Source organism: Alligator sinensis, unplaced genomic scaffold (assembly GCF_000455745.1).
Source record: "Alligator sinensis unplaced genomic scaffold, ASM45574v1 scaffold269_1, whole genome shotgun sequence".
Lineage (NCBI taxonomy): Eukaryota > Metazoa > Chordata > Crocodylia > Alligatoridae > Alligator > Alligator sinensis.
In genome coordinates, this window is record NW_005842048.1 from 499,193 (window position 1) to 515,393 (window position 16,201).

At 43.6% G+C, this 16,201-nt stretch overlaps 1 protein-coding gene across 1 annotated transcript in view; it reads right to left on the reverse strand.

The window, feature by feature from the left end:
* Window positions 1-2,340: 2,340 nt before the first annotated feature.
* The window catches only part of PDE1A (phosphodiesterase 1A), a 392,561-nt gene continuing 378,700 nt past the window's right edge, over window positions 2,341-16,201 (reverse strand). The window contains exon 20 of the mRNA XM_025203233.1: window positions 2,341-2,822. Within this exon, the coding sequence (XP_025059018.1) occupies window positions 2,464-2,822 (359 nt within the window). The 3' untranslated portion in view covers window positions 2,341-2,463. The remainder of the gene's footprint in view (window positions 2,823-16,201) is intronic.

Consider the following 16,201-nt stretch of genomic DNA (forward strand, 5'->3'; position numbering starts at 1 on the left):
AGGGGGCAGGACGTACAATAGCTGTCCTGCAGTCTCACAAAGGACACAGGCAATGCTTTCTTCTGGCCCTTGGGGATGACAGGGGTGCAGGAGGCCACAGTATCACCTACCCTGCAAGAGTCCATAGACTGTCCTGCCACTGCAGTGGGCAGTGCAATATGCACTGCACAGCCTTCAGGCAACCAGTCAGATGTGAGGGGTGCATGCTTGCAGCAGCTGGAGGATGGGAACAGCTGAAACAAAGTTGTCTTGACCATGACCCCACTCTCCCTGATGCCTTGCCCACATAACCCAGAGGAGAAGGACACATTGGCTCCATGATAGTAATGTCCCCAGAATTGTGGAATGGGCCAGAAATTCCAGAGGCCCAAAGATTGGTGTCAGTGCCAGAGATGCCTGTGGATCCATATCTGGGAACTTGTAAGTTATGGGGAAGGGGCTTAGATTGGTTTTCATGACTAAGGCTTATGTGGATCTAGCCCTGCTTTTGCACCAAGGCCAAGTGCATTGAGGTGGGAGGGAGGGTGTTAATTTTGTAAGCGGAAAATATGTCCATTGATTGTAGTTATGCAATGTTTTGCTTGCATGGAGGTGGGCTTGCTGTGCCCTCTCTTAAACTTGCTTGGAGGGAAGCATTAATTCATTTACTCACAGGAATTTGTGCTGCTGAGAGATGTACAATGAACTCCTTGGACTGGGGAGACATCTGGGTTCCTGCATAATCATCCTTTGTGGGTGGTTGTGTTAATTCATCAAATGGATGGTGATCACCAATAGTCCGTCCACTACAGGGGGTGGAGACAAGATCTTTGAACATGAATACCTTTTCTTTTTCCCATTGCTGTTCTCAGCTACCGCATCCGCTGGAAGGCAGGGATGTGCACCTGAAGCGCAGACACCAACACAGACCAGAGCTGAGCAAATGCATGAACACCACTGCAGGCAGCAACGGTCAAGAGAAAGCATGATGGAGGCTTTGGTGGCAGCCTCAGAATCATGAGTATGGTCCATGGATGAGTGGTGGGATGAACTCTGGGAGGTGTATAGAAAGGTGAGACTGAGAGGTAGCAACTCACTGAGACATCATGGCCAGCACAAGAGAATTCTTTGACTTGGCCAGACAGTGCTGTCAAAATATCAAGGAGAGCTGGTGAATGGAGGGCATGTTTAGAGAGGATCTCTTTAGATACACGACCCCAGCCCCTATTCATAAGCTGCCCCGCCCCCCCCACCCCGGACCACCCAAACAACATCCACTGTCCGTGCCCCTATCCATGGGCTGACCCTCATAGAGACCCCTATCTGTGATCAGCCCCCATTGTGACAACCTCACTGTGCCTGTGGGCCTCCCCTACTCTATCAGGCCAAAGAGAGCACCACTACAGTTCAAGGATGAAGGGAAGGGTGAGACAGAGGTGGCACTTGGGGGGAAGAAGAGCCTATGATAGATGATGGGGTTTTAGTTGTTACTGGTGTTGCTTCTATAGGAAATTGGGGAGTGGGAATTATGTTCCTGCATTATTTTGGTTCTGCTTCAGTTACTGACAATAAAATAAATGCTTTGTTGAAATTAAAATGAATTTTCATCCATGTCTGTCTGCTGTCCTGGAAAAAGTCATAGAGGCATGGGTTGTGGGGAAGAGGCAAGCCAAACCAAAGAAAACCAGGCTTGTTTCAGACACATTACACTAATGAAAGAGGACATGCCCACCTTTGGACTGAGCGGGGGTGGTGTTTTCCCAGAATGTGGATACTGTGGCATATGGTGGTGAGCAGTAATCCAGGGTGCTTCACAGCACCCATCATATTTCCTCTGAGGGCATGCAGATTCTCAGTGTTCCCCAGTCACCCCACGCAAGGGAGGATCTTGGGGAGGGGCAGGGAGTTTCAAGGCTTGGGCTTTTATTATTGTGACCAGAGAACGACACCATGGCCAAACCCAGGCTAGGTGCTAGTGGGCTGGCTTAGAATTTTGTTAATGCAGAAAGCAACAATTGGGTGGGTGCTGCACAGTGCACACAATATTTCCTCTAAACACACATAGCTTCTCAGGGATCAGGAGTTCAGCTGGTGATTGGGAGTGGAGGAGAACAAAGCAAATTCAAAACCAGGCAGGCAGGCTTGATTAACAGATAATTGCCACTATTGAAAGACACGCTTGCCCATTAGCAGCTTATGCAAGTCCCTCACCCTACAAGCCAGCACACCCCTTCCCCCCAACCTTCTACACTTCCCCTCGTACACACAGAGAATATGAAGTGAGGAATCAAACAAAACAAATAGAAACATTTATTTACAAACCAAATATTAACTATAATTAAACAAACTACAGAACAGGTTTTATAAGATAACAATCCATAATTACTACAACAGAGGAATTTCTTTTTACTACCGTAACAATGCATGATTCATGAAAAAAAATCAATCTAAGCAATAATCATTTCTAACTAAAAGATCTTGGCTCTAAGGTCCACTTTCCAAGCTTGACTGAGAATTGGTGGATGGCAGAGCATGGATCCATACCAGCCTGTCCCACTCCTGGGAAGGAGCAAGACCAGTCACCAGCAGGCATAGAAACATTTCAAGGAGCCCAGCCATTATTTGCCGATTCTCCTGGGTCTGGGAATGCCTCTTGGACTTGGAGTGATTCCTGTTGTGCTGGACAGTCATGAATCTGTCCATAGCCAGATGGATCTGTCTCACCATCTCATGCAGCCAATACTCACAGTCTCTGAGGACATTCACAAACCTGTCTGTGCATGCATTGGTGGCAGCCTTCCTTGGTACCCTGTGTGTCCTTGGTGGTGGCATTGCAAGCAGAGCTGAAAATAAAGAGATGCAGAAAATAGAGTGAATTAAGGATGCTCAGCAGTCTAAAAAGATGCACTCAGAGAACCTTGTGGGCGGATATGTGGTTGGCCCAAAATGGCTGAGAAGGGGTATCTGGCCACAGGCGGTAACAGGCCCTGAGTGGCTGCAAACAAGTGCCCACCCACTTGACCCACTGATGCACCTCTCTGCTGTGCATTGCTCTGTACCTCCCTACACTGCCTACTAACTCCCAGGGTCTTTAAAGCACTGTCCTATGCCACCCCTTCCCCCCCTTCACTTCATAGCCCAGCCTAATTGCCTCTGTCAGTTTAGGTGAAAGATGACTTAAAGGGTCCCCAGGGCTTCACATACCGGTTGTGGAGGTCAAGATCCATGGTCTATCCTCCTCAGAGGAAGTGGAAGGTGACATGACTGGGGACTCTGCCACTATCTTCTTCACTGAAGCCCCCACAAGTTGCAGCAGTAGTTGGCAATGTCTCAGCAGGCAAAGATGCCCTGGAGGCCTCTGTCCTTGTGCATTCACAGTGATCCAGTACCTCCATTAGCAGTTGGAGGTCTCTGTAATGAACCATGTCACACAGTGGGGTGCCCTACTGCTGTGCTCTGGTGACATCCCTGCAGAAAGCAACCCCGCCCCCCCGGCCTGCCAAGGGTGTCCTAAAACATTCATTACACACAAGTACCTGAAAATTGTAGTGACACGTGGTAGAAAAGTGATCTCACTACACAAAAATTGAAGTGATACCAGAGGGACAAAGGGGCTGTACATGTGACAGATTAATGGCTGCACCATTCCAAGTTGTATCATCATAAACTAAACTACAACGGGATGGGGATTAGTTTATGATGACACAAACTTATTTAAATTGGCAAAAACTTGCATACGTGTAAAGTGTGACACCATTAAGCTACACAACAGGGCAATTTTCATCACGTGGACAAGTGCTCTGAGTGAATGCAAACTGAACTACTATATTGCTGATGTATATAGGCCTGTTGATGCTTTACTTGGTTATGCTCCAGGATGTTATGAAAGATTGATGACATCATTGACAATGCACTTGCATGCTCTCTACTATTGACATTAACTTATAGTAGAGTCCTAGACTCTTATCTAGGTAGTTACTGCAGATTTACTGGCTTCTTTAACTTCTGACATTTCTTGCTTCAGGAAGCATTTGGGGGCAATCATGACAAGAGAAATGTCAGAAATGTGAATTTTATGAATCATTAAAAATGAAGTTCCTTAATTAAACATAAGCAATTTTTAAAATGAATGTTACTAATTCATAACACAAGCAAAAGGAAAGGTATTACTTGAGGTAATCTCACAATAGCTGTACGTGATCGTGGAATAATTTGTTTAATGGAGGTGGGAATACGAAAAGAAAAAATAATGATGGCTTTCATTCACCATTGATATGCTGGTTTTTCAGAGGGGTTACTCTGGAAACATTTGATAGTCAGTTCCCTGCTCATGGTAGCCTGAGCAGTGAGAACACTGGTACAAGTGGTGGTATAACCAGGTGGCTAATGAAGTCAGACAGCCCACAAGCAGTAAAAATCTCAAAGCAGAATCTTCTAAAAGGCTGGCAATGAAGTTCCTAGATCCTTCATAAATTGGAGCTCCTCCTAGTAGAGATAAGAGTACTACAGACTGGCCACCACTCAACCCTGCATTTATAGCCACCTCATATCTCTGTCACAGCTACAGTAGTTGCTTACTAATAGTAAATTAAGAGACTCGTATTTCAGCCATCTTTAAAGCCTTGTGTTTTGTCTTAAAAAAGTGAATCATCCCATCTCCCTTTGTTCCTTCTGTATCTTCCCATCATACCTATTCTGTTTCTCTCAGCTTGAAAGAAGGAGTCATCACAAAGAAACCAGTCATCTCTGTGGAAAGCAGCAGTGCTCTATGTGCCACTACCTGAGAAATGTTGAAGTACAAGGCAGGACTTAGTGCCCCACTACAATGCAACAGGCAGCATGTTAGAGAAAACTTACACTTACAAAAATACCTAAGAAATAAAAACATGAAACTTAGAGTATTTGACTAGTGTTGTGACCTAAACTGAATATGTACATATGTGAAAAGCATAAGGTTACAAGTGCACTGGAACAGAAGGCAGTATTCCCATAAGAGCTAACCATAATGCAATTTCTTGGGATCCATTCAATTTAAGAGACCACAAGGAAAGATTGCATATACACCTGAAGAGAGAAGGTCCACATGGGTTGGAAAATAGCCAGAGTCCAACTCCTCATGTGCAACAGTTGTCACATTAAGACTATTATTGAATGCAAGGGGAGGACCTTTCACACATAGATGCCAAGATTCACTGGGGAATTTGCTTCCTTTGTCATTCCTGGAGGCATTACACTTCCATAGGCTAATCAGGCATAATATGATGCAAACATATAACAAACCCATTTTCTCTTTACTTCCATCCTGTCACTCCACTAGTTCTAACAGCCACAATTTAACTTACGTACTAAACATTATGGTTACAGATATAGAAGACTCTCTGTCTGAAAAAGTAGACTATAGCCTGACCCCCAAAAGGCCCATTCACCAACCACAGCTCTATACAATTGTGCCCCCGCATCAACAAAAGTAAATAATTTGGGTTAGCCATATTTTGATGGCTAACCCACATTAGTTTTTGATCTTCAGCTTAAAAGGTTGCAGTGCAATGTGAGGCATACGAATCCAGGCAGATGTGCCTAATTTTAAATGAGCAATGAATATTTCCCAAATTGATTTCCATTAGAAACTGTTTGCATTAGAAATACGACTCTCTGGAAGCACCATGACATGTTTGAATTGCCAGAGGAAATGTATAACCCTTCCCTCTACAGAGTGTGGAGGTTGCTGTACAAGGACATCTATTGATAAATACTTCTACATCATACAAAATGTACTCACTTTCAACACATGAACTCCAGACCTTTTAGTATCACAGGGAAATTGCATGGTTCCTTTGCTTTTTACTGTAAGTGTAATTTAAGCATCACTTTGTCTCTGGAAACCTCCACAGAAGAGTAAAATAGTGATTACTTTCTTTAAAGTGAAGGTTGAAATGTGGGAATAAGGGACAGTAATGTTCAGAATTTATTTAATTATTTATAGGAGGTCATGATCGTTCTAATCTTTTTCAGAAGTTTATTGCTTCAAATTCAAAGTGCTTTAGTCAGTTCATAGAATTTTATGGAGAGACAGATGCCCTACAAAAGACCATTTAGCTGATACTGTAGCCTTCTCAGTATAACATATTTTTCCTTATATAGCCTGCTGCCTTTTATCCTAAATGCTCCAAGATATTTTATGGGCTGAGACTCCAGTTTTCCAACAAGATGACACATATAGACCTACCAGATCCCCATTTGGCAATTTGCCTCAACACAAAACCAGGCATAACAGGCTGAGAGAATATATTTGGATGTGTGAATGGAGACGGGTGTGTCACATGAAGAGAAGGGTCAAAATTCCTTTAAGTCCTGCTTTGTTCAAGCTATGAATGGACAGTTGTAAGCAGGTTGTCTATCCTTCTGGCTTTTGCAAGCAGATTTTGTTCCAGGAGAAACAAAAGTACCTAGCCAGTTCTCCTAAATAAAACCCAGTCTTCAAGAAACAGATAAGTGACCATATAAGCAAACACCAAACCCTTCTGTCCTGTTCTGGGCACTAGCCCCCAAAAGCAGTCTGGGTCCTCCTTCTAGCAAACTTTTCTGCTCACAGCTTGCTTCCTCCTCTCCTGCTTATTCTTCCAGGACCTTTTTAAAGCAAGTCACTCCTAGCCTATCTAAAGGCCCTGTAGATGGGCTCTCTCAACAGGGCTGACTTCTTCCTCTTAAAGGAACAGACTATGCTGTTATAAGGATAAAGTGACATCATCCAAACTAGGGGCCAAATGCAGGAGCTCAGGTGCATAACTTGCCTATACTCATTGGAAAGTGGGGAGGCATTTTTTTTTCAGATGGGGTCCTGTCTCACCTCAGATCAGCCATATCTCTGCTACTACCAGTGTTGGTAGACTCAGGATGATATCAGGTGCTAGAATCCTGCTGCTTGATCTGGTTAAAGTTTTGCTGACTCATTGCATAAGATAAGAAAAAGTGCAAAATTATTATTACATGTTTAGGAGAAGAGGTGATTTGATGGAAAATGTTTTTTTCTTAAAAAAATACTGTTATGAATACTTGATGATGTACTTTACTATAGTAACACACAATGAAAGAGATGTCTGAAGGATGTTAAGCTCATATATAACACAGCAGTGTTTATATATATATGAAGGGTATTCTGTCTAGTTTCATAGATTCATAAACATTAGGACTGGAAGGAACCTCACAAGATCATTGGGTCCAGCCCCCTGCCCAAAGGGCAGGAAGTCAGCTGGGGTCAAATGATCCCAGCAAGATAAGCATCCAAGTGTGTTTTAAAGGTGTTCAGAGTAGGTGCTTGTACCACTTCTGGGGGGAGTCTATTCCGGACTCTGGGGACTCGGACGGTAAATAAGTTTTTTCTTATGTCCAGCTTAAAACTGTCTTCCTGGAGTTTGTGACCATTAGACCTTGTCTTCCCTTGGGGTGCCCTGGTGAACAGACCCCTAGTATACTTAGTTCCTGGTGCACACCCCTAGTATACTTATACGCCACCACCAAGTCTCCCCTGACTCTTCACTTTTCCAGGCTGAAGAGTCCCATGTCTCTCAGCCTTTCCTCATAAGACTTGTTCTCTTGTCCTAAGATCATGTGCGTGGCTCTCCTCTGGACCTTCCCAAGCTTCTCCACATCCTTCCTAAAGTGTGGAGCCCAGAACTGGATTCAGTACTCCAGCTGTGGCCTCACCAAGGCCAAGTACAGCAGGAGGATGGCTTCCTGGGTCTTGCTTGAGATGTAGTGATAGATACAAACCAGGATTTTGTTTGTTTTGCTGGCTGTAGCATCGCATTGGTGGCTCATGTTCATCTTGTGGTCAGTCATGACCCCCAAGTCTGCTTCGGTCATGGTGCTAGTGAGTGTAGCACTGCCAAGCCTATAAGTATGATGTGGACCATTTTCCCTCAAGGTGGAGCACCTTGCATTTCTTAGTGTTAAATGTAATCAGGTATTGATCTGCCCACCTTGCAAGTCTGTCCAGATTGGCCTGAATCGCCAACCTAGTCTGGCGATCCTCTAGTCTGACCACACTTCCTTATAGTTTGGTGTCATCAGTGAATTTAGCCAGTCGGCTTCTGATACCTGAATCCAGATCATTTATAAATACATTTAAAAGTACTGGTCCAAGTACGGAGCCTTAGGGGACAGCACAGTTGACATGGCTCCCTCAACTATTACTCTCTGGGTCCAACCTTAGAGCCAGTTCCTGAGCCATTGGACCATGAGGTTGTCAAGGCTGCAGTTCCCCAGGTTAACCACAAGGACTTCATGGGAGATGAAATCAAAGGTTTTCTTGAAGTCCAAGTAGATGATATCAACTTCTTCTCCTTTGTCCAGGTGATGCATCACCTGGTCATAGAAGGAAATGAGTTTGGTTAGGCAAGACCTACCCACAACAAGGCCATGTTCGCTATCTTTTAGAATCTTGCACTCTGTTAGCCTGCTGTTAGTGGTTTCATTGAGGATTTTTTCCAAAATCTTTCCAGGGATTGAGGTCAAGCTGATTGGCCTGCAGTTCCCTGGATCTTCCTTCCTCCCTTTCTTGAAGATGGGCACCACATTGGCCTTCTTCCAAGTCTCAGGAACCTCACCCAAGTGCCAGGAGTTCTCAAATATCCTCACCAACAGCTGCACTATGATGTTTGCCAGTTCTTTTAGCACTCTTGGGTGCATTCCATCTGGGCCAGCTGATTTGTGGGTGTCCAGCCTCTCAAGGTGTCCCCTTACAAGATCTTCATCAATGATGTATTTGCACATGCCCTGGCAATCCTGCATCTTGTTAGGCAGGGTGATCTCCTTGGGCTGGTGGAAGACTGATGCAAAGTAATCATTAAGAAATCATTTGTTTTTTCTTGGGTGTCGGTTGTCAGCTGCCCCATTTGGTTTAGCAAGGGTCCAATGTTGCTCTTGTTTTTCTTTTGACTACCCACGTATCTGAAGGACTGTTTGTTGTTCTTGATTCCCATAGCCAATTTGAGTTCAGTTTCAGCCTTGGCTTTCCTAGTTTGTGCCCTGCAGGTGTGAGCCAGCACTGAATAACCCACTTTGGTGATGTTACCTGACATCCAACCCTTGTAGGCTTCTCTTTTCAGATACAGGAGGTCCATGAGTCCCCTATTTAGCCACAGTGGCATCCCAGCCCTTTTACTGCCTTTCCTATGGGCTGGGATGGATTTCCCTTGTGCTTCAAGGATCATGTCCTTAAGGAGTCCACTCATTGTGGACTCCCCTCTCTGTTAGATTCTGGTTTCTCAGGGCCTCACCAACCAGCCTTCTGAGCTTATGAAAGTTGGCTTTCCTAAAAATCAAGGATTTCTGCATTGTTGACTGATTATGGATAGAGAAAGTGATCAACTCATGATCACTGTCTTGATTCTCACATCACTTACTAGATCAGGAGCGCCTTACCTCTTGCTGGCCCATAGACTTCTTGAGACAAGTAGAGTTGGTCAATGCAGGTGAGAAAGCTATGTGTCTGATCAGATTTGGCAGAATTCTCCTCCCAGGAGATGTCAGGGTAGTTGAAGTCACCCATGACAACCATGTACTGAGAACGTGCAGCCCCTGCCAGTTCCCTTGTGAATGGGTGGTCAAGATCTTCCTCTTGGTTAGGAGGTCTGTAGATTCCTGCCAACATATCCTCTTCACCATGTTTCCCCGTAATTTGACCCAGAGGGTCTTGAGTTGCCCTTCTTGGGTGCCAAACTCCACTTGTAGGGAAGAGTACTGCTCCTTCACATAGAGCGCTACACCCCGACCCTTTCTAGAAGCACGATCTCTCCTGTACAAGTTATAGCCATCTATACCTGTAGTGCAGTCATAGGTGGAGTCCTACCAGGTCTCCATTATTCCTATGATATCATATTGATTGTTATTTAACAGGAGGGCCAGGTCCTCCTGTTTGTTCCCTAGGCTCCTGGCATTTGTGTACAGGCAAGTAAGCCTACCATCAGAGGTCCTAACACTCCTAGAAGAGTCCCATCCCTGGGCTGAAGTAGGAATGAGTTTTTTTGGGGAATTCACTTGTGTCCCCTGTGCTGCATGATTTACTGATTCCATGGTTGTTGCTGAGTTGGCTTGCACTGGTGGTTGTCTGCCCATCCCCCAGTGAATTTAGTTTAAAGCCCTGTTGAGAAGGTCAGCCATTCTGGCCAAGAAGAGCTTCTTCTCCATTGGAGTGAGGTGGAGGCGGTCTCTTCCCAACAGATTGATGCCTCCACCTCTGAAATGCGGGCTATAGTCGAAGAAGCCGAAACATTTGTGATGGCACTAGTGCCGCAGTCTTCTATTGACTTCATCAATTAGTCTCTCCCTCCTATGCCCATGACCCATAACTGGGAGGATTGAGGAAAAAACTGCCTGTGCCCTAATCCCTTGAGTCCTACCCCTAGAGTCCTGTAGTCACTCATAGCTTGGCTGGGATTGCTCCAAGCCATGTCATTTGTGCCCACATGGATGAGGAGCATGGGGTAGTGATGGAGAGCTGGACTAGTTTCAGGATCCTCTCACCTACAACCTGGATATGGGCCCTTGGGAGACAGCAGACCTCACGGGCCAAGGCGGTTGTGGCAGCAGATTGGTTCCTCTGTTGCCCTCAAGAGGGAGTTATCTATGATGATCACTCTGGGTTTCTTTCTTGGGGTGGTTGCAAGTTGTCTTTCTTCCTCTAGTTCTGGATCTGGCAGCTCAGTAGGCTCTACTGGTGCTGTGAAGGGTTCAAATCTGTTGTGACATTCCAGGGGGATGGTGACCCTAGTGCAGGGTGCATTGGGGCTGGAGACAACCTTCATCCAAGTGACCCCCGGCTGGACTTCATGGGGGCTCCTCTTGTGCGCCCTCATCCTGCTAATCTTCTTTGTTCCTCCCTCCTCATTCTTTGGGCGAAGAGCCTAGTGGTAGGCATCAATCTCCTCTTCACCATCCCTGATGGCATGCAGCCTCTGCACCACAGCCTGTAGCCCCCCTATCTGGTACTTCAGGGACTCTAGTGTGGAGCACACCCCACAAGGGGAGGTGTCCTTGCTCCTGATCCCAGACACCTGCATATGTGCCAGGCAGCCCCCACAGCTGAGAGCCAAGGGATCCATCTGTGTGGAGGCTGGAGCTATAGGCTCTGTCTGGGTAGAGGTCTCAGCGGTACCAGAGGTGGAGGCTCCAGCCATGGGTGGGGGATCTTGGGGTAAGGCATCTCAACACCATTGCACAGGTACCAGCCTGGGCTACTATTGTGTCAACCCTTCTCTTTAGGCTTGCCACCTAGAGCCTCATACTCCTTCTGCTCACCCTTCTGTGGAAACTCCCATGCCAACTCATGTGCTGGGCCCAGAGCATGTCTATCTGCATGGCTCCAGTTGCATGGCTCTCTAGGGGCTGGCCCAAGCATAATCCATGGGGGTGTGTAACCATCCTCAGCTTCAAACAGCTGTCCCACTGGCTAGTGCCCACCCACCATGGGCCCCACTTACCTCCTGGCTCATGCTGGGGTCAGACCAGGGGGTCTGCTGGTGGCAGAGCTCACAGGGGCACAACAGGCTTTCACCCATGCATTTCTTGGTTATATAAAATAAGTCTAGATAGGCAGACAAGGTTCTTTGGGTAAATCCTATATTTTTTATTAGACCAAGCTATTGAGTTGATCTAATAAAAGATATCATATTTACCCAAAGAACCTTGTCTGCCTATGTCCTTAGACCAACATGGCTATAACCAGCACCCCTGGAATAAGTCTACATATGCATTCTGTTTTGTCACTATCTTTTGTCCATATAGGAAAGACAATAAATCCCTAAGTTTTAGTCATTAGGTGAAATGGGGGAAACAATGTATTACAGAGTGAATGGAAAGATAGAAAGACAGGAAGTGTCTGGTTCCAGATGTATTTTGATTTTACTGCTGACACACTTCACTTGACTTCCCTGTTACCTTAAACATGAAGCTTGCTCCTTTTCTCAACAATTTGCTTGCACTTCTATGTTCACATAGCTTTACCAGATACCTTATTTTTATTTAGCACACTTTCTTGGTTTTTCATTAAGCCACGCTTTTTTTCCAAAGAAAAAACATTTTTAAGGACAAGCAAATAGAAATTATTATGATGTTAAGGCATGCTGTATAATCACATATTTTTACACAAAGGTCAACAAAACAACCGTATCTTAATTTCTTTTTGGTATACTCTTAGATTCCCTCTGACGTACAAACATTGTCTTCTTCTGAAACTTTTTTCATCTTATTTTAAGTCAATATGACACAACATGGACTGTAATAAACATTGACCTCCTGTGTTCAGTTCTGCCATGATTTTCATCAGCAAGTTCTCAAATATTATAGTACCGGTATCACAAAACATGACTACAGATGTTTGGGAAACAGAAATTTTATCTTTGGAGCAATTTGGATATTTGGACATTTTTAGTCTGAATTAGTAGAAAAATCAAAATATCCAAACTTTCTGCAAAACTAAAAGTTCCAAAAAAACCCCCTCATTCAGAAGCATCAAAACAAAGAGCAGCTTTTATATTTTTGATCAACCTTTTTAAAATGTTCAAATAAAAAATATTTTAAGCTGTATTTAGACTTTAAAATGATACTGTAAATAAACCTATAAAATTTAAAACAAAAACATTGATCAGTTTCAAAATATTATTTTGAACCAAATGTATTCAATTTGATTATCTTAGAAAAATCAAAATATTTTGATGAAATTGACATTTTACAGAAGGAAGTAAAATTCAAATAAAACCATATTTGTCAGTGAGAAAATTTTCCACCAGGAACAAAAACCAGTTCTCAATATGATATACATGATTTGGATGATCATATGTCCCAGTTTAGCTGTGAAAGTCCCAGATTTTGGAGGCTGATCGTAGCTGGCCGGTGAAAATTAAAACAAGCATTCCAGGTACGGGGCATGGGGTGGGGAGGTGGAACAGCATAAGCTGTGAAATAGCACCTAGCAGATAGAAAAATTGCCCTAAAATAGGTTAGCTTGATTAGTGGAATGTCTATTAAAAAGGGGAGATGATTGCTAACACCTGTGAAATAAAGAACAAAGTGTCATTAATGGGCCACTGACTCTTAGATGCCTGAATCATGATACCAGGGCTGCTCCACACTGCCTCACCCCTGCCTCTGTCTGCGACCCAATTCAGTGTGCATTGGCCCAAGGTGGCAGGCTCAATTTGGCACATGGGCCCAATCTGGTGAATGAGAGTCTGAGGTTGGGATGGAAGGCCCAATCTGGAACATGTGGGACTGGAGCTATGTGCTGTCCACATGCTGGATCAGGCCCAGAGACAGATCCCATGTACTAAAACTGGCCCACTAACTAACCCCACACCAGTTATCCAGCCCACAGCCCAGGAATGTTGGGCACCACTGCTACAAGCTGTTCTCTAGTTATAAGGTGAGGAAATTATTTTGAATTAATTGTGGTTGTGAGCTGCAAATATAAAGTACTTTATCCTTAAAGATGAGGTTTCTCTTTGGTATTGGATATTGCAGATTAATTTACTCTAAATTCCATTGCATGAAGTAACAATGTCACACACGCTACAGGGGATTTAAACAGGCTGCCAGAATGAAACATTCTTTGTTTTAACTCTGAATGGGCAGGGCGCTGTGTTTGTACAGTGTCTACAACAAATGAGCCACTAAATCAGTTTGTGCCTTTAGACATCACAGTAACATATATAATGGCAACCTAAATCTGTAGCCAGACCACTGCAAACAAGGACCAAACAGGCAATTATTTCTATTATCGTTGGGCCCCCATAAGTATATAACTGGCTTCATCTGATCTCAGTAAAATGCATTATATTCTCCAAATCACAATAGATATTGAAAAGAACTAAAAGCAGGAACTCTTTACATACTACAGTAGATTGCTACTTTGTAAAACTACGAGACAAAAATTAGCATGCTATCCAACCATTATGCCCAAGTCACTACTTACGTTATTGCCCTGCTGTGGTTTATTAGAATAACAAATTATTGTGAAAAAAGCAATGTTGTCCTAAAAGAATACCAGTTTTTAAATAAATAGTGAGACTGATTTACTGTAAGGATTTGCATAACTGCCTTTAATAAAGAAAGAGTCCAATATCCTTTTTGCTTAGAAAAACTGGAAACTATGCATTTCCCCATGGCCTTTATTTGTGCTTAGAAGGCAGATTAAATTCAATATAGACCAATGAAGTGTGGTACCCACAGCTAGCCACTTACTAGAACTGGAATATATTTCTGTTCCACAAGATGATAAAAAAATACATTAAAATGTAAGATTTTGTTTAAAACAAAATCTAAGTGCCTGTCCACATTCTTATTATATTGTATTATTGTATAATCTTGTAGTTCAAAAAGTGATAAAATGACTCAATGTGGACTTTCACCAGTGCACAAAAGTCTGAGAGCAGAGAATTTGTTTTATATTCTCCATAAAATGTTGCTTAGATCAGTAGCTCTGCATAAAAATAGATAAACTATCTCATTTGTAAATTGTAAAGTCTCCAGAGTGAATGGAAATTAGGTCCCTTCTGTATATTACCGGTACTGTGCAATTAATGGGTTAATTGTGCAATTTCCTAGAGAACAGCTACACGTTCAAAGTAGCTATCATGCCATAAAACGTTCCGACCAGCTATAAAGTTAGGTCTCAAAAAATGTACTGGCTTCATAGCTATTTAATTGGCACATGTAGTAGAGTCTCCCCTCAGCTGACAGGTCTCCCAGATGCAGGGGTGCACCTGGCTCACCAGGGCTGGGAGTCGCACAACTGAGAGGGCTCCCAGTGGTGGGAGGTTGCTTCTTCCTGGTGGAGGAACCTGACACTGGGCTCCCCCTGCACCTTTAATAAAGTGCGATGCGTTTTGTTGCACAATCCCACAATCCTGCTTCCTGCCCAACATGTGGTAGGGCAGGAAGTGTGATTATATGGATCATGCATTAGATCCCATTGCACCTTTAGTTCCATATGTAGAGGACCCTACATTTGGGAATTCAGAATGACCATAACATAATTATAAATAGTTTAACAGGTTTTCTAACATCAGCCTTCCTGGCAATAAGCAATGCTCATCATGACTGCTCCCCTTGCTGCTAAAGACAGTTTAGAGTTGAAAGCTGTCTAGCATATCCGTCCCCCACCCCCAGCCCCCAGCTTCCTTTTCATGCAGTTCCTAAGGTCATATCATAACAATTCAGTTTTTACAGTGATGAATTCTCAGTATTTGCAGTGAATCTACTATAATGTGCCAGAGCTTCCTGTAAAAGCAAGACTGGCCTTTGATGTTTACTGCAGCCATGCATTTACTTGTGAAGGCTCAGACATATCAAGGTTAGATAAGTTAGAGAAGATGGTAATAGCTGTTACATTGCACCGACTCAAGCTTTGGAAATGACGCTGACTTTAAAAGGCGGTATGACTGCTGCTGTCATTTTATTTCTGTGACTGGCTTTATTTTTATTTTTACATTTACTTTATTTCTGTGATTGGCATCTCCATCCCTGGCTTTCTTTTTTAATATCTAGTTTCATAATCAGATTCTGATATTGCTGCCTTTCTTATGATCATGTTGTTCAGTAGTGCAAGATCTAGGCATAGCCTACGTATTAACAGGGGCTTGTAGTCTGGGATCTTGGTTGACTTTGTTCTCCTTTCCATAGTTAAATCAGGAATTGCCTTTGTGATTCCTTCCTTCTCTAACCCTTTTCATTATTTCTCAGAGGTCTTTTTTGAGTACTGCACTCTTCAAAAGGAGGGAAAATAAAAAAACTGCTTTTTGTCTATTGGAGCCCTCTATGTCCACTTTTTTCAGCCCCTCCCAGTACAATTCTTTTTAGACCAGTTTCACTTTTGGAGAATGAATAATTAAAATAGGAAGAAAAAACAAATCTAGACAGTTTTGACCAGGTATTATCAATTTTGTAAGCTGTAGTCTTGATGTGTTAAATGCCATCCTACCCTACAGTAGATTCCCTACCTTGCTCGGTTAAAATCTTTCAATAATGTTAACTAGGCCTGTGCAAAGTGGCTAGTATTCGCTTTGGATTTGGATTTGGCCAATTTGGGGGACAGTAATTCGATTTGGTGATTCGAATCACTGTCCCAAATTGATTCAACCGAATCTGATTTAGAGATTCAGCCACAGCCAAATTGATCCCCACTGGCCCACACTATGTGGGGAGCTCTGCCATGAGCTTCCTGACC